The sequence below is a fragment of the Bubalus kerabau genome, chromosome 11 (genome assembly GCF_029407905.1).
Source record: "Bubalus kerabau isolate K-KA32 ecotype Philippines breed swamp buffalo chromosome 11, PCC_UOA_SB_1v2, whole genome shotgun sequence".
Classification (NCBI taxonomy): domain Eukaryota; kingdom Metazoa; phylum Chordata; class Mammalia; order Artiodactyla; family Bovidae; genus Bubalus; species Bubalus kerabau.
The window spans coordinates 74,695,880-74,715,103 of NC_073634.1; the positions used below are offsets into that span (position 1 = coordinate 74,695,880).

A 19,224-nucleotide genomic window follows, 5' to 3' on the forward strand; every position below is an offset into this window, starting at 1 on the left:
CTCCAAGGGGCAGCATTCAAGAAAAACAATCAGCTCGAACCCAAAGAATGACCACCCCGCTCTAAAAGGGGACACCTTCTCCCAAATTGTATGATCCCCTAATCAGGCAGGAAAAACCAAAGAGTCTTGAGCTTAATCAGGAACCAGGGGGCGGGCTAGGTGTGGAGAGAGAGCAGCCTCTGGCCTTGCGGGCTCGTTCTTGAGGGGACCAGCGTGACGGGAATGAGTAGGGCATCTTTGGGACAGGGGCCTTCTCTATAGGAAGAGAAGGCGAGCCCTGGGCATATGTAAAACCACGGTCCTCAGCGCCACCTGTGCAACTCGGGATCCAACCTCCCCGCACCAGCCCCAGTCCAGGTACCTGGAACTTAAGTCGGATCGGTAACCGGCGACTACGTGGGGTACAGGTTACCCGAGCGCGCCCCCGACCGACGCACCAACCTGCGCGCGCACCGCGGGCCGGATGCGTGCGCGTCCGCGGACGTCCCGCCCCGCCCCGCCCCCTCGGCGGCCCTGGAGCCGGGCGGCGTGCGCGTCCCCGGCCGCGCCAGGCCGGGCGCTCGGAAGGGCGTCCCCCTAGTGCCTGAAAGTTCCTACCTCCGCGCCTACCTCGTGCGCGGCGAGCTGTGCGGAGTCTGGAACTCGTAGGATGGCTCTGCTACGAGAGGCTGTGCAGGAAGATAATTCCTGGAAGAACTGGGGGCAGTTGGTGGATGGGGTTATTTCGGGCATCCAGGTGGGCGACCCACCCGGGCGTCCGGAAGGCCCGCGTCGTTAGGGAACGTGGGAGCGGCGTCTCTGGTTACGGGGTGGGGCAAAGGTTAAAGGGCAGCCTCCAGGTTGGATACTGCCGACTCTGAGCAATGGCCGCGTCTGGGGACCCTGGGAGGCAGTGGCAGGAGGAGGTGACGGAGGCAGCGGCGGTGGTGGTGGTGGGTTCCTGCATGACCGACCTGGTCAGGTTAGTTCGGGACCAGCGCGCAGAAGCTGCGCCTCCAGCCAGGGGCGGACTGTGCTCTCTCTTCTCTCTGCCTTGGAACTAGGGCTTTGGGGATGGAGTGTTGACTTGGGATGTGAGCTTCTCAGTCTGGAAAGAATCTGCCCGCAGTGCGGGAGACCCGGATTCGATCCCTGGATCGGGAAGATCCCCAGGAGAAGGGAATGGCTACCCACTCCAGTATTCTTGCCTGGAGAATTCCATGGATGGAGGAGCCTGGCGAGCTGCAGTCTATAGAGTCACAAAGACTCGGACACAACTGAGCGACTGGCCCACAGATTTCTGCAGCCCGCCTCACGTGCCTCGACAGGGTAGAAGAGGCAGGTTTGAGTTTGTAAAGGTCATTGTCAGATGAGGGAACATAAAGGCCAGCGTGTAGTGAAAGCTCTCGTTTAACTAGCAGCGCCTCCAAAGACCTGCTCCTATTTTCTTGACTAGGCTGCTAAACCTGTTCCCTGGCTAGCCGAGTGACTTTGGCCAAGTCATTTTATCTCCGAGAATGTGCCCACTTAATAGAGTTGTTTTTTGCACACTAAATGGAGGAAAGTGTTTTGAGCAGTAACACTATCCAGGTTGGGTATTATATGTGTGAATGTGTAGAAAAATGGGTGGAGCCGAAGCCAAAATTTTAGGCAGTCATCTTTCACCATATTGATTGTCAGCTTTCTTGCATTTCATATTTACAGCTTATTTTTCAGTATTAGAGTAACCACAGGTTACCCATGGCAAACCAAATGTGAGTCAAATTAAAAATCCAGTATATACAACCATTTTAAAGTCATTGAATAAGCAAAATATGCTAGATGAAAATAGTTGAGTTAGGGCAGTGAGATTGGATGGAGAGATCGTTACAAGATATCTTTTTTTTTTTTTTTAATGAAATCGCCATTTTGATTGTAAAAGTAATGTTTATTTATTTTAAAGGAAAAAAAAATGTTCCAAGAAAATCCTACCATTTAGATTGCTTGAGTTTAATTTTTTGGTGAGTGGCTTTTCAGATATACTGCTATTTTTATATTATAAAAATAAAAAATGATCACACTACAGTAAGACCTTATCTGTCCTGACACCTTGTCTTTTCAAAGGACAGCTGAGAACCTGGAAATAAATAAAAAGGTCTTGGGACCAGCAAAATTAGTCACCAAATCCCTGCACTAAACCACCTGTGATTTACTTAAAAACTAGTTTTAGGGTCTTCACATAACTGACTAAATCTTACATCGTTTACAATGTTTATAAGCTAGGTTATCAAATTTCCGGACTGAGATTAGAAAGGGGGAGAGACTGCCTGGGGCAGGTAGTAAGTACAAAAAAAAACCTGAAAGTGAGGAGAGTGTATCAACAAGCAACAGAAGAATTTTAAATGCCGAGATCCTGGAGAAATGCCTGGCAGTCCAGTGGACAGAACTCTTGCACTTTCACTGATGTGGACCTGGGGTTGGAGTCCTGGTTCAGGAACTAAACATCCCACAAGTCGTGCAGCTCAGCCAAAAAGAAAAAAATGCCTGGAGCCTTTATTTTTCCACAAATACTTGAGCTACCTTGTGCCAAGATGAATGTTTTTCATTTAGTGACATAACAAAAGTTCAGTCTAGTTTTGGACATTTGATGAAAAGGCCTACACATCTTTCTCTAGAGCTGGAGTCAGCAAACCTTTCTGCAAAGAGCCAGATAATATTTATTTTAGACTTTTTGAGCCACATAGGGTCTAAGATCATATATCCCCCCACACACCTTTTTTTTTAACATGTACAGAATATAAAAAACTACACCTTACAACGGAGAAGGCAATGGCACCCCACTCCAGTACTCTTGCCTGGAAAATCCCATGGATGGAGGAGCCTGGTAGGCTGTAGTCCATGGGGTTGCTAAGAGTCGGACACGACTGAGCGACTTCACTTTGACTTTTCACTTTCACGCATTGGAGAAGGAAATGGCAACCCACTCCAGTATTCTTGCCTGGAGAATCCCAGGGACGGGGGAGCCTGGTGGGCTGCCGTCTATGGGGTCACACAGAGTCGGACACGACTGAAGTGACTTAGCAATAGCAGCAGCAGCAGCACACCTTACAAACAGCCTGCAGGCCATAGCTTGCCAACTGCTGTCTAGAGCATTACTCTAGTAATTGATGTTATTAGTCATGACTCTTTTCAAGAGAAGGGACTATGGTAATCATTAAATTGTATATAAAAATGGAGCATGAGTTTTACTTTAGATATAGTTCCATCAAATATATTTAAAGTTTAGTTATTCAATACATAAAGGACTAAACCTTGAGACATCTGAAATAATTCATTCTTTAGAAAATCCATCTAACTAAAATTTTACCATACTCCTATAGGGGAAGTAACAGAAGAAAAGGAAAGCTGAACAATTTCCCCATGCAATCTACCTGAATAAGAATGTCAGGGTTAGAATTCAGAGCCCCCTCCTTGTTAAACTAAGTAGAGCTTTCTGTGAAGCTTGACTATTACACATTAAAGATAATTATAGTTACTTTCTAAAATGAATACTCTTCAAACTTTGGGGAGGGGAGGGTCTCAAAAGCCCATGTTAGCATCTGTCAGCATTAAAAAATTTAGAAAGATGGTAACAATAACCCTGTGTACGAGACAGCAAAAGAGACACTGATGTATAGAACAGTCTTATGGACTCTGTGAGAGAGGGAGAGGGTGGGAAGATTTGGGAGAATGGCATTCAAACATGTAAAATATCATGTATGAAACGAGTTGCCAGTCCAGGTTCGATGCACGATACTGTATGCTTGGGGCTGGTGCACTGGGACGACCCAGAGGGATGGAATGGGGAGGGAGGAGGGAGGAGGGTTCAGGATAGGGGGAACACATGTATACCTGTGGCGGATTCATTTTGATATTTGGCAAAACTAATACAATTATGTAAAGTTTAAAAATAAAATTAAAAAAAATAAATTAAAAAAAAAAAAAGCTTATCTCAGAGCTAGAGAAATTTAGAGATTATTTATCCCAGTCCTTCCCTGTACTTATAGATGAGTACAGTGAGATCCAGAGAAGAAACTCTTACATTGTAGATAATCTTTGATCTCTCTTCTCTTGACATTTTCTTTTCTTTATAAGGTACCCAGATTTCTATTCTTCACATGAATTGCTAGTATATTTCCCAGGTGGTGCTGGTGGTAAAGAACCCGGCTTCCAATGCAAGAGATGTAAGAGATGAGGGTTCAGTCCCTGGGTCAGGAAGATCCTCTGGAGGAGAGCATGGCAACCCACTCTAGTATTCTTGCCTGGAGAAGCCCCTGAACAGAGAAGCCTGGCAGGCTACAGTCCATGGGGTCACAAAAAGTCTGACACAACTCAAGTGACTTAGCTCAAGTGTGCACATGGACACACACACACATATACTCTCCCACGATTTTTCTAACAGGCTTCTCATGGTTTCTGATTATTGCTACCTCTGAAGATCTTTACAGAATACCTGAGTATAGGATTTTTACTTAAAAGCCTGCGTCTGTAATAAACTTGGGTCCAACTTTGCTTGTATTATTTTTCTATCCCTTCCATTAACAAATTACCAAAAACCTAATGGCTTTAACAATACAAATTGAATACTTATAATTCTGGAAGTCCAGAAGTCTGATACAGGTCTAACTGGGCTAAAATCATGTCTTTTGTAGAACTGCATTCCTTTCTGGAAGCTCTAAGGGAAATCTGTTTTCTTGCCTTTTCTGGCTTCTAGAGGCTGCTCACATTCTGGCTGATGGCCTCTTCAGCTCAGTGACTGGCTCAGTCACTCAGTCATGTCCGACTCTTTGCGACCCCATGGACTGCAGCACACCAGGCTTTCTTGTCCATCACCAACTCCCAAACCTTGTCCATCGAGTCGGTGATGCCATCCAACCATCTCATGCTCTGTTGTCCCCTTCTCCTCCTGCCTTCAATCTTGCCCAACATCAGGGTCTTTTCCAGTGAGTCAGTTCTTCGCATCAGGTAGCCAAAGTATTGGAGTTTCAGCTTTAGCATCAGTCCTTCCAGTGAATATTCAGGACTGATTTCCTTTAAGATTGACTGGTTGGATCTCCTTGAAGACTCTCAAGAGTCTTCTCCAGCACCACAGTTCAAAAGCATCAATTCTTCTGCACTCAGCTTTCTTTATAGTCCAGCTCTCACATCCATACATAGCTACTGGAAAAACCATAGCTTTGACTAGATGGACCTTTGTTGGCTAAGTAATGTCTCTACTTTTTAATATGCTGTCTAGGCTGGTCATCGTTTTTCTTCCAAGGAGCAAGCGTCTTTTAATTTCATGGCTTCAGTCACCATCTGCAGTGATTTTGGAGCCCCCCAAAATAAGTCTCGCACTGTTTCCATTGTTTCCCCATCCATGTTCAAATCCAGTAATGGTTGGTGAAGCCCTTCTCAGATAGCTTCACTCTCACACTCACTCTTCTGCCTCCCTCGTCTACATTTTAAGTACCCTTGTGATTTCACTATGCCCAAATGGATAATTCAGGATAATCTCCTTATTTTAAGGTAGCTTATTAGCAGCCTTAATTCCCCCTTGCCATATAATATAACATATTAACAGGTTCTAGGGATTAGGATGTAGACATTCTTGAGGTGGGGGTGGGGCATAATTCTGCCTGCCACAGTGATTAAAGTCAAAAAATCTTATAATACGTAGAGCTTGGAGGACCACTGAAGCCTATCAGTCCATCCTCCACATTTTACAGATGAGGTAATTAAGAGAGGTTAGATGACTCACCCCAAATCATAGAGCCAGTCAGTGGGAACCTGGGTTTCTCAACCTTTATCTTTCCATTATATCATTGTACCGCTAACTCTGGCACATATTTATTGCCCTTTTCATCTCCAGTTCATTTAAGGGCTTATAGTCTGTGCATTCATTAAGTGTTTACTTTGTAAGTTGGCAAGGAATAGCAACTAAAGATTTATCATTTTCAAGTCTAAAGATAGGATCTCCATTACTATTTCTTAGTTTCTGTCTAAGCTTAACTATAAGCAACCTGGACACCCATGCCTGTACTGTAGAATCACTTTAGAAATGAAACTACTTCAGTAACTAAGCCCTCTTGGATAGTATCCAAGTCTAACTCACTTTATATATTACATTACTGGGTGCCAGACACTGCTAATGCAATCAATGAGCAGCTTTTTTCATTTCTAATTTCAGTCCACTATGAATAGTAAGCTCTGTGTGCTAATAATTTTTAAAAATCATTAGCTCATCCAACATGGCAAACAATGAACATTATTTACTACCCACCTGTATTTATTTAATTATTCTCTTCCTTCTTGAACAATCATCTCTGAAGTTCCAAATGGCAAAGATAAGAGAACTCAAGTCTGTTCTTGTGGAAAATTAAGTCAGAGCTCCACCAAAGACAGATTCCCATGAAAACACAATAACGGATGAATTTTTTTAGACACTGGTTAATCATGCTTTCACTAGTCTTTATTTCTTATGACATGTATCACCCGTTTTTTAAAATTATTCACTCAGCAAATATTTATTGGTTTTATACCGTGTGCCTTTGCACTTCCCTAAGGGCAGAGGATACAGCAATGAAAAACACAGCCAAAGGTCCCTGCCACTTGGAGCTTACATTCTAGTGGCAGAAACAAACAATATCAGTAGAAATAAGTAAAATTCACAGCCTGTTACAGAACTGCTGAGGAAAATAAAGCATGAAACGGGTGGAAATAGTAATTTTAGATCGTTAGCTACAGAAAGCCTCAGCGAGAAAGTGATTTGAGTAAAGACCTACCGAAAGAAAGGAAGCAAGCCATACAGATCACCAGAAGAAGAGCACATGCAAAGGCCCAGAGGCTGGAGCACACCTCGTAGGATCAGTGAACTACCAGGAGTCCAGTGCAGCTGAAGAAGAAAACAAGGGAGAGGAGAAGATAATTGATGGTTAAAGGCCAGTGGGTCCTACCCTGGATGAAACGAAAAGCCACTGGAGGGTTTGAGCAGGCAAGTGACATGATATGACCCATAAGAACACAAACAGGGAGACCAGTTAAGAGTCAATTAGTAGTCCAGGCAAGAAACGATGGTAGTTTGAACAGTTTAAGTGGGGAGAAGTGAGCATCTTCTGATTATATTTTAAAGGTAGAGCTGACAGGAGTTGCGGAGGAATACGAGACAGGTCAAGCATTACCCCCAGTTCTATGCCCTCTGCAAGTGGAAGGGGAAATTGACATGTGCTGAGATGGTGATAGAGCAAATTGCACAGGGAGAGGGTGGTACTAACAGCTCAGGCTGGATGTGTGAGACGAGGTGCCTGTCAGACATCCAGCTGAAGTGGTCAAGAAGACAGATATATGAGTTTGGAGTTCAGAGGAAAGATTGAGCTAGAGATATAAATTTGAGAGTCATCAGTGTATAGATGGTATTTAAAGCCATGAGACAAGATGAGATCACCCAGGTCTGTGCTCCTGGGGCACTCCAACATTGAGAGGATCTGTTTTACATAATTTATCTCCTGTCTCCCAGTCTATCTGTACCCCTAAAACTTGCTTGGAGACAAGTTTAATACAAACCCATGTTTACATTTCCATGGCAATAGACTATGATGTCAACTAAAACCCTATGTTATCCTTTTACATGCTCCAATTAAAAGTGATGGCTGGAGAGATAAGGCTCATGTTCAACCAAGCATCTAAATTTAATCCTTGGCAAGTCAGGAAATGATTGCTTAATTCTCAAAAGATTTTAATTGGATGGTGGCAGAAGTGAATTTAGAAGCTTTTTAGATCCAAAGTGGATGAAATGCTGGACCTCGATTACAAAAAAAAAGGCAAAATTTTATATTATACCTAGAAAAGGTTATATGTGTTTGGCGAATTATAGTACCTTCTAACCTGCCTTCCACAAAAGCTTCTTGACTTGTATTTAGAACAGAAAGATCTCCCTAGCAGTCACATTTTCAGGAAAGTAAAAGCCAAAGTAATGTTGGTCCAAGAAGTATCATGCATTCCCAATATAAGAAGAATATCATATCATCATTATTCTTTCTGCTCCTTAAATTGGCCTTGAAAGTTGCTTATCAGTTACAAATCAATTTTTCAATTAAAATTTCATTGAACATGTTTCTGTCGATTGAATTCTCTAAATTCAAAAGCAATCATGCCTGGGAAATTTGCAAATTTTGGTCCCTTCAAAGAAAATACATGTTAAAAGGTAAATTGCATGTGACAAAGAAAGAGCACCTATTGCTTGGTATTATTACACTTTGGGATTTCCCTGGTAGCTCAGTTGGTAAAGAATCCACCTGCAATGCAGGAGACCCTGGTTTGATTCCTGGGTCAGGAAGCTCCCCTGGAGAAGGGACAAGCTACCCACCTCAGTATTCTTGGGCTTCCCTTGTGCCTCAGCTGATAAAGAATCCGCCTGCAATGCAGGAGACCTGGATTCGATCCCTGGGTTGGGAAGATTCCCCTGGAGAAGAGAAAGGCTACCCACTCCAGTATTCTGGCCAAGAGAATTCCATGGACTGTATAGTCCATGAGGCTGCAAAGAGTCGGACACGACTAAGCAACTTTCACTTAGTGATCTATTCCTTGGCCAGCTCTTCATGCCCTAGTGTCTGCATGGTGAGGAGAGCACAGTGAGGTGGGCTTTGTGATGAATGTGCTCCAGTATTTTGATTACTTATATTTAATGTTGAAATGCTGAGACTGCTAAGTGCTGGGGATACTGCAATTGGTGTAACATGGCCATAGTGTAACAGGTTCCTGAGGAACTTACAGACCAAAGAAGTTGGCAGACACAGAGGCAGATCATTGTAGTATGATGGGCTCGGTACCTGCAGGTTCTGTGGGAGCACAGAGGAATGTTCCTGGATAAGATGCCTCCCCAGCCAAGTCTTGAAAAGGGAGAACATCCTGGCCAGTTGGGATGGTCACACAGGAATGAAGTCATGGCTGTGGGTATGCATGGGTGTGCCAGGGACAGCAACCACTGGGTCTGTTCACTGTACACTGAGCATCAGATAAAAGGTGTCAATTAAAGGCCCCACCAGCCATGCTAAGATGCTTGGGTCTGTCTTTGTAGGCTCGGAGAGCCAGTGAAGGATTCAAAGTATAGAAATGACAAGGTCAGGTTTGCATTTCACTTAGCTTGCTAAGTGCCAAAGGCAGATGTAAAAAAAGGCAATGTTTGGAAGCCATCAAAGATCCTGTCCTTGAAGACAGAGACACCCAAGGGAAAGCAGTGGTCTTCACAAGAGTTGATGGGGGCCTTAACTAAGACAGTAGTGAGAAGTAAAGAAGAGGAAAAAAGTTAAATACTTGGGGAGTAAAAGACTTCAAAACATCTGTTAAGTAAAATGGGCATGAGTCAAGCTTCTTCTTTATGAGCAAACCCTGTTAGCTTTCCCACACTGACAAGACCTGGAAAGTGGAGTTCTTAGAAAGAATCGCACTTTGTGGAACAAAAGAATTCTAGGTTTCATGCTTTTTAGCAGGGAAAAGGATTCTACTCCTTAAAAAATCAAAGTAAGTGTTATCAAGTAACTATAAGGCAGTCAAATCCCTCCTGGCAGGGAGTAGGGGGGCAGGGGGTGGGAGGGAGTGAATCCTAAATTTGGCTTTGAGATTTAAGAAAAAACAGATAGGCTTTTATAATTATAATGGAGAAATTAATGACAAAGTTGGCTCAGGAAATTCACAACTGCTTATTGGAAATAATGAAACTAAGATAGTAAATACACCAATACTTTTAAAAACACAGAAACTATACAAACTCAGCTACCCATGTAACAAAGATATTTGTAATGTAGCAAAAGTGTGGTTTGGAAACTTAAATACCATGAAACTAGAGACTTTGAGTCAGTTCTTTTTTGTCTGCTACCCTATTCATTTTAATTATTGGAAACAAGACTTGGGAAGACTTAAGTGATCTGGCCCCAACCTATAAAGGTTGGAGCCAGGATCAAAATTTACCTATTTGAAAGTGAAAAGTGAAAGTGAAGTCGCTCAGTCATGTCCAACCCTTCTCGACCCCATGGACTGCAGCCTACCGGGCTCCTCCGTCCATGAGATTCTCCAGGCAAGAGTACTAGAGTGGGTTGCCATTGCCTTCTCCATGACTCTCAGATACTAACACATTATCGTGAAGGTTAGAGTAGCATTTCAGCAGTTTGACATATATTTGCAAGAGATAAGGAGGAATTCAAAATGCTACTAGGGAACAGTTTCCTTGCAAGGAAGAAAAAGCAAATAATGCAATTACCTGTATCAAAGGGCTTAATATTGTCCTTTACAGGTTTTTTTTTTCTTCAGATTTTTTTAAATTATGGTAAAATACACTAGACATAAAATTATTTTAACCACTTTTAAGTACACAGTTCAGTGGTATCAAGTACATTCAACCATCATCACCATCCATCTCCAGAACTTATTTTCTTAAGTTATAGAAAAATCACAATATTTTATTTCCTCTGGCCTACACCAGTCTTTACCACCCTAGCTGCAGCAGGGAAAATTTAAAAATAGACCCACCCTACCTGGTCGATTTCCTCCAGCTAGACAGAGTCCCCCTTGGGTTTTTTTGGATTACTTTCTGATAATTTTAATATGCATCAGGGTTGAGAACCACTAACTCAAAAAGCCCATAATTAAAAACTGTTCATCTTCCCAAACCTAAACTTTGTACTCATTTAAATAATAACTCTACCGCCCCTCCCCCCAGCCCCTGGCAACCACCATTCTACTTTTCTTTATGAATTCGACTTTTCTATGTACTTCATGAATAAGTGGAATCATACAGTATTTGTCGTTTTGTGACTGACTTATTTCACTTAGCATGACATCTTTAAGGTTTATCTGTGTTTTAGCATGTATCAGAATTTCCTTCCTTTGTAAGGCTGAATAATATTCCAGTGTGTGTAGACACCACGTTTTGTTTATCCATTCATCCATCGATGGACACTGCGTTGCTTCCACTTTTGCTACTGTAAATATTACTACTATGAAACTTGGCTGTACATATATCTGTTCCAAGTCCTTTGTTTTCAGTTCTTTGGGGTACGTACCTAGAAGTGCTGGATCATATGGTAATTCTGTTTAATTTTTTGAGGAACCATATTATTTTCTATAGCAATTGTACTTTTCCTCTATCTTGCATTTCTTTTTAAACTGCCCACTTTTCATCTTACCTGTTTAAGCTTCCTTTTTTTTTTCCAGTTTATAAAATCTGGGTAAGATTTTTTTCTTTTATCTCTTATTTTTAGCTCCTGCCTAGTTCATTTCAGTTCAGTTCAGTCATTCAGTCATGTCTGACTCTTTGTGACCCCATGAGTTGCAGCACACCAGGCCTCTCTGTCCATCACCAACTCCCAGAACCTACTCAAACTCATGTCCATTGAGTTGGTGATGCCATCCAACCATCTCATCCTCTGTCATCTCCTTCTCCTCCTGCCCTCAATCTTTCCCAGCATCAGGGTCTTTTCAAATGAGTCAGCTCTTTGCATCAGGTGGCCAAAGTATTGGAGTTTCAGCTTCAATGTCAGTCCTTCCAATGAACACCCAGGATTGATCTCCTTTAGGATGGACTAGCTGGATCTCCTTGCAGTCCAAGGGACTCTCAAGAGTCTTCCCCAACACCACAGTTCAAAAGCATCAATTCTTCGGCACTCAGAAGCTTTCTTTATAGTCCAACTCTCACATCCATACATGACCACTGGAAAAACCATCATCTTGACTAGATGGACCTTTGTTGACACAGTAATGTCTCTGCTTTTTCATATGCTGTCTAGGTTGGTCATAACTTTCCTTTCAAGGAGTAAGTGTCTTTTAATTTCATGGCTGCAATCACCACTTCCAGTGATTTTGGAGCCCCCCAAAAATAAAGTCAGCCACTGTTTCCCCATCTATTTGCCATGAAGTGATGGGACCAGATGCCATGATCTTAGTTTTCTGAATGTTGAGCTTTAAGCCAACTTTTTCACTCTCCTCTTTCACTTTCATCAAGAGGCTCTTTAGTTCTTCTTCGCTTTCTGCCATAAGGGTGGTGTCATCTGCATATCTGAGGTTATTGATATTTCTCCCGGCAATCTTTATTCCAGCTTGTGCTTCATCCAGCCCAGCGTTTCTCATGATGTACTCTGCATATAAGTTAAATAAGCAGGGTGACAATATACAGCCTTGAAGTACTCCTTTTCCTATTTGGAACCAGTCTGTTGTTCCATGTCCAGTTCTAACTGGTGCTTCCTGACCTGCATACAGTTTTCTCAAGAGGCAGGTCCTGCCTAGTAATCCCTCTTTTATGTTCTCTTATGCAATTATGTATCTCCCTTGTGCATGCATACATGTTACAAGTATATGCTTGGTGGGGGAGGGGATGTCTGTGCAGAAGAGGAGCTCAGTAAACCTCACACCTTCTCCACTAGCCCCACACTCAGCAACAGCATGGTTTCACCACTGTAGTACTTGAAGATACAATGTCCTAAATTTTTATCTGTAAGTTGATCTATTTGCTTTGATAAACTTCTTTGAACTCTCATCTTTTGGACTTGTTTCCTTTCCCTTAGGAAAATTCCTAGATGTAGAATCTCTAGATCAAGGGAAATAACATTTTTGTAATATATTGCCAATTTGCTTTCATAAAAAGTGTTCTGAAATACACTCCCACCAGCAATGTGAGAAACACCTATTTCCTAGAAAACTAACCAACACACTGCTGGTTTGAAAGGTGATAAATGTTCTCTTGTTCTACTACTAGTGAGATTGAGTGTCTTCTCAGATGTTTGTTCGTTTGTACTTCTTCTTTTGAGAATTGGCCGTCCATGTGTCTTTTGTCCATTATTCTGTTGCCTTCCCTTTGAGATTTTAAATGAGAGTGTTCAGAGGGAAAAAAAAAAAAATTGTGAGGAGTCTAATATGAAAGAGAGTTCTTTCTCTAGCAAAGAACTAACAGAGTAAAAGTGAAAGTAGAGCTAGAAAATTGACTCCAGCTAGCATAAGACACTGTGGAAATGAAGAAGAAAAAGGTCTCAACACTGGCTGCCCTTAGAATCAATTAAACTAGACTTCCAGGGATAGGGCCCAGTCATCAAAATTTTTTTTAAATAAATTGCTCCCATAGTGCTCGCTTTGGCAGCACATATACTAAAATTGGAACGATACAGAGAAGATTAGCATGGCCCCTGCGCAAGGATGACACGCAAAATCGTGAAGCGTTCCATATTTTTACCTGCTGGCCAATAAAAGCAGAGATTTCTCTAAAAAAAAAAAATTGCTCCCATAGATTTTTTTTAAGGTGATCAATAAAGATAGAGAAATATTTAATAACTATTCACCTTTACAATTATCTTTGTGACCCCATGGATTGTAGCCCACCAGCTTCCATGGGGATTCTCCAGGGAAGAATACTTGAGTGGGTTGCCATTTCCTTCTCCAGGGGATCTTCCAGACCCAGGGATCGAACCTAGGTCTCCTGCATTGCAAGTGGATGCTTTACTGTCTGAGCTACTAGGGAAGCCCAGTTATCTTACTTCTTTTTTTTTGCAGAGAGAAAAAATATGTTTTTATTTTTTAATTGGAAGATAATTGCTTTACAATGTTGTGTTGGTTTCTGCTATACAATAACGTGAATCAGCCATAATTATATATATTTCCCCTCCCTCTTGAGCCTCCCTTCTCCCTCCCATCCTACCACCATAGATTTTTATATGCCACCAGGGTAGAGAATAGTGATTAATCAATAAAACCAGGAACTGTGAAGTCATGTGAATGTGGCAAAACACACTCAATTTTTTGGAGAAATCACCCTTTGAGAGAATGGGAGTAGGGTTATTCCTGACCCTGGGGAGTCATCCTTGGCACAGATGAGCACATCAGTTTTTAAGTGACACCATACCTGGTTATGGGAAATCTCATGGACAGAGGAGCCTGGCGTGCTGCAGTCCGTGGGGTCGCAGAGAGTCAGACACGACTTAACAACTAAATAACAGCAAATACCTGGTTATACAGTCTCTCAGCTGTGATAATACAGAGTGTTAACTCCTGACACATTGTGTCACAGAACAGTGACCCAATGGATATCAGTTCTTGAATTACATGAGTTCTGCTAAGGATAGTTACCTCATAGTTAAGTGGCTGGATCTTCCTCCATTTTGAGAGTAAGCTTACAGTGTTAGCACTTGACTGTAAGCTCGGTGACAACAGGGTGTGGATGTCCCCAGAACCTCAAGACAGAGCCTGGAATGTAATAACATAATTAATGTGTGCTGACAGTTGAACTAAGTACCCCAAACAGGTCTGAGATGATTCCAATGTATTTCTTCCATAGTTACATGCAGTTGCTCAGTCATGTCCACCTCTTTTGTGACCCTGTGGACTGTGGCCTGCCAACTCCTCGGTCCATGAGATTTCCCAGGCAAGAATACTACTAAGTCAAAGTCTGCCTCATTGGATATAATTTTAATCACGTGTTAGTATTCTCTACATGGTGATGAGTTACCCTTTCGTTGTAGGATAAGGTCATACAACAAAGGTCACAGGGGAGGATTTCTTTGAATTGTGCAAAGTTCTTATGACAACTGATTATCTTCTTAAAATCTTCATGTGAGCACTTTAAATGTCTCCATCTATCTTTACTTTCTTCACAATTTTTGTAATACTAGCTTGACTTGGGGCATTTCTTGTATATCTGCAGAAGGCAGGCAGGTATAAATGATCTTTGTATGTATATGGTCGATTTGCTTTCTAAACAAAATTTGGGGGTTTTGTTTGGGGTTTGGATTTTGGGGGACTTAGAGGTGTTTTGTTTTGTTTTTAGTTTGTTTCCCAAATATATCACATTTTAGATACTGGCTTTTCCTCTGTGGCCAAAATTTTTTTCTAATGCAATTCTTCCATAATGTTGCAGAAAGTAACTTGTGCAGCAGTTTTTAAGAACCTTTTACATATTATATTTTACATCTGGATTTTCACCACTAGTTTAAAATGCTATATAATCCATAGACTGTGATAGCAATAATATTAATTTTTTTCTAAATTAGAAATCTTCATTTTTCAAGTGAGAAATAACATATCTAAATTGTCAGTTACCTGTTTGCAAATAAGTACTCTTGACTCTTGAATAATGCAGGGGTTAAGTCAGCCCCCCATATCTATGGTTCCACATCCGTGGATTCAACCAACCACAGGTCATGAGGCACAACAGTGTGTATTTAGTGAATAAAAATCTGACTATAAGTGGACCCACGCAGTTCAAGCTAGTTGTTCGAGGGTCAGCTGTACTCTGCCAAAACTCTTAAAGAAACTCAACTCTAAAGTCCTTCAGGCTTCATAAAGATTATAAGCAGTTCTTCAGTACAGGTATAACATCATTTTATTGTGCTTCACAGATATGTTTTTCACAAACAGAAATTTTATATAAACCTTGTGTGGAGAAAGTCTGTCAATGCTATATTTTCAACAGCATTTGCACACTTCATGTCTCTGTGTCACATTTTCGTAACTCTTGCACGATTTCAAACTTTTTCATTATGATTGTATTTGTTACTGTGATCTGTGATCAGGGATCTTTGATGTTACTCTTGTAATTGTTTTGAGCTGCTGAATCACGTCCATATAAGCCTTCAAACTTGATAAATGTTTTGTGTGTTCTGACTGCTCCACTGACCGGCCGTTCTCCCATCTCTCTCCCTCTCCTCACGCCTCCCTGTTTCCTGAGACAACCAACAATATTTAAATTAGGCCAATTAATAACCCTATAGTGGCCTCCAAGTGTTCAGGTGAAAGGGTCGCACATCTCTCTGTCATATTTCAGGCTCCAATCAAAAGCTGGAAATGATTAAGCTGAGTGAGGAGGGCATGTCTAAAGCAGAGAGAGGTTGAAAGATGGTCCTCTTGTGTCAAAGAGTTACCCAAATTTTGACTGCCAAGGAAGAGTTCTTGAAGGAAATTAAAAGTTCACTCTTGTGAACACATAAAATAGTAAGAAAGCAAAACAGTTTTATTGCTGATATGGAGAAAATGTTAGTGGTCTGGATGGAAGATCAAACCAGTTACAATATTCCCTTACACCATAGCCTAATCCAGAGCAAGGCCCTAATCTTTTCAATTCTGTGAAGGCTGAGAGAAGTGAGAAAGCTGCAGAAGGAACGTTTGAAGCCAGCAGAGAGGTTGGTTCATGATGTTTAAAGAAAGAAGCAATCTCCATAACATCAAAGTGCAAGGTGAAGCTGCAAGTGCTGATTAGAAGCTGCAGCAGGTTATCCAGAAGATCTAGCTAAGATCATAAAAAGGTGGCTACACTAAGCAGAAGATTGTCAGTGCAGACAAAAGAGCTGCATGTTAAAAGATACCATCTAGCACTTGCATAGCTAGAGAGAAGTCAATGCCTGGCTTCAAAGGACAGGCTGACTTTCTTATTAGGGGCTAATGCATCTGGCCACTCAAAGTTGAAGCTAGTGCTCATGTACCGTTGTGAAAATCCTAGGTGTTTTAAGAATTAGGCTAAATCCACTCTGCCTGTGCTCTGTAAATGGAACAACAAAGCCTGGATGACAGGACGTCTGTTTACAACATCTATTTAAGCTCACTATTGAGACCTACTGCTCAGGGAAAAAAAAAATCCTTTCAAAATATTAGTGTTCATTGACAGTGTACCTGGTCACCCAAGAGCTCTGATGAAGATATACACTGAGATTACCGTTGTTTACAATGAGATTAATGTTTCGAGATGCCTAACACAGCATCCATTCTGCAGCCCATGAATCAAGGAGTAATCTCAACTTCTGCATCTTGTTATTTAAGTAATACATTCCATGAGGCTAAACCTGGCAGAGTGACTCCTCTGATAAATTTGGGCAAAGTTAATAGAAAATCTTCTGGAAAGGATTCACCATTCTAGATGCTGTTAAGAACATTTGTGATTCATAGAAAGAGGTCAAAATATTAACATTAACAGGAGTTTGGAAGAAGTTGATTCCAACCCTAACGAATGACTTTGAGGGTTTAATCTTCAATGGAGGAAGTAACTGCAGATGTGGTAGAAATAGCAAGAGAACTAGAATTAGAAATGGAGCCTGAAATATGACTGAATTGCTGCAATCTCATGACAAAATTTGAACAGATGAGGAGCTGCTGCTTGTGGATGAGCAAAGAAAGTGGTTTCATGAGATGGAATCTACTCCTGGTAAAGATGCTATGAAGATTGTTTAAACAATAACAAGGGGGTTAGAATATTACATAAACTTAGCTGGTAAAGTAGCAGCAGTGTTTGAAAGGATTGACTCAAATTTTGAAAGAAGTTCTGCTGAGGGCAAAATTCTATCAGACAGCACTGCACACTGTAAAGAGAGACCGTTCATGAAAGGAAGAGTCAATTGATGTGGCAAACTTTATTGTTGTCCTAGTTTAAGAAATTGCCACAGCTATCTCACCCTGATCAATCAGCAGCCATCAACATCGAGACAGGACACTCCACCAGCTAAAAGATTATGACTCGCTGAAGGCTCAGATGATAGTTAGCATTTTTTAGCAATGAAATATTTTTAACTAAGGTAGGTATATTGTTTTTTTTAGATGTAATGCTATTGCACGTTAATAGACTACAATATAATATAAAGGTAACTTACATGCACTGGGAAATAAAAAATTCATCTGACTCACTTTATTGCAATATTTGTTTTATTGTGCTGGTTGGGATCTGAATCAGAAATATCTCTGAGGTATGCTTGTAACTTTTTGTTGTTGTTATAACTTAGTTTTTATTACTTCCTAAATATCATTGGATTTCTTCTTTGATCCATCAACTTAATTCCTTCTGAACTCTAAGGAAAAGAACACCATTTTTGGTTTTCCCACCTTACCATCTTGGTTCAGCTTGCAAAATTCCAATGTTCTTCAAAAGTACAGCTACCAAAAATTATGTGAGAAATTATAAAAACACGAAATGTAAATAATTCCAAGGGACATTAAATACATTTGTACATAGTATCTTATATGGGTTTTGGAGTCAGACCAACCTTGGTTTGAATTCTAGCTCTTCTGTCTTTTACTGGGTGAACTTGGGTATGTTTTTTAATCTAATTCTCATTCTTCTTATCTGTGAAATGGAAATGAAAATAATAACCTTGTCTTGGGGTTATTGTAAGGATTAAGTGACTTAGCAGTCGTAAGATGCTTAGTGCACTGTTTGTCTTACAAGCACTCAAAGAATGGTATCTGAGGACTTCCCTGGTGGTCCAGCGGCTAAGACTCCATGCTGCCAATTCAGGAGGCCCAGTTCCATCCCTGGTCAGGGAACAAAGATCCCACATGCTGCAATTAAGATCAAAGACCCTGCATGCCACAACTAAGACCTGGCACAGCCAAATAAATAAATATATTTTTAAAAGAAGAAGAAATGGTATCTGGCACTATCGATGTACATATATTTTAACGGCTGTTTATTGGACACTTGGTGTGTATGTGCAAAGTCTTAGGCCATGGTGATATAGAAGCAGATGGGATACAGTCTATGAGAGATAGCATAGACTGCTAGAGAGTAGAGGCAGGGCAGCTAACCCACACAGTTACATTCAGACTCCCAGAGGGAGTAATAACTGAGTTGAATTTTAAAGGACGCGTATAGACTGGCTCCAAAAAGAAGCAGGGGAAAGAAATTTCCAATCATAGGGAATAGCGTATGCAAAGAGATTCAACATACAAGTTAAATTTTAAGAATGAACATTTATCGGGACTTCTCTGCTGGTCCAGTGGTTAAGAATCTGCCCTGCAATGCAGGGGATGCAGGTTCGATCCCTAGTTAGTTAGGGAACTAGGGTTCCACGTGCCATGAAGCAACTAAGCCCGCTCACCGCAACTACTAAGCCCATGTTTCACAACTAGAGAGTGTGCACCACAGCGGAAAGATCCCTCATGACGCAGTGAAGATCCTGCAGCCGAATGAACAATTATCTATTATGACATTGTGTGGCGGCCACTGTTCTCCTGTGTAATATCACTTGGTGCCACAGTCAAAGGGAGTAGAGGAATGCAATGAACTACAAGTCTTTTTGAATACAGAGCTTGCTCTTTTCTATGTTCATAAAAATGTTAAATATATGTTATAGCTACTGAATGTCCAGTGTTATAGTTAAAATTGAGGAAAAATATCTAAAATATATAAAGAACTCACACAATTCAATAGCATATATATATAAACACACAACTAAAAAATGGGCAGAAGTTCTGAATAGACATTTTTCCAAAGACCTGTAGATGATCCAC

The 19,224-nt window shown here is 41.2% G+C and overlaps 2 protein-coding genes and 1 non-coding gene across 11 annotated transcripts in view; 2 read left to right on the forward strand and 1 right to left on the reverse strand.

Moving 5' to 3' along the window:
• BABAM2 (BRISC and BRCA1 A complex member 2) overlaps positions 1 to 19,224 on the reverse strand; it is a 470,493-nt gene that overhangs the window by 430,970 nt on the left and 20,299 nt on the right. For 7 of the 9 annotated variants that reach the window (XM_055540629.1, XM_055540627.1, XM_055540623.1 and 4 more), the window contains exon 1: positions 362 to 515. The exons of 1 other annotated variant lie outside the window; for it this stretch is intronic. The gene's annotated coding sequence lies outside the window, so the exon portion shown is untranslated. Of the gene's footprint in view, positions 1 to 361; positions 516 to 609; positions 724 to 19,224 lie in introns of those variants that run through there. One more of the 9 variants, XM_055540625.1, reaches the window with a different exon arrangement.
• RBKS (ribokinase) overlaps positions 600 to 19,224 on the forward strand; it is a 95,787-nt gene continuing 77,162 nt past the window's right edge. Inside the window, exon 1 of the mRNA XM_055540636.1 lies at positions 600 to 961. Within this exon, the coding sequence (XP_055396611.1) occupies positions 864 to 961 (98 nt within the window). The 5' untranslated portion in view covers positions 600 to 863. The remainder of the gene's footprint in view (positions 962 to 19,224) is intronic.
• LOC129623950 (U6 spliceosomal RNA) lies at positions 13,084 to 13,190 on the forward strand. The gene has a single exon (XR_008700694.1). It is a non-coding gene; the product is annotated as a U6 spliceosomal RNA (small nuclear RNA).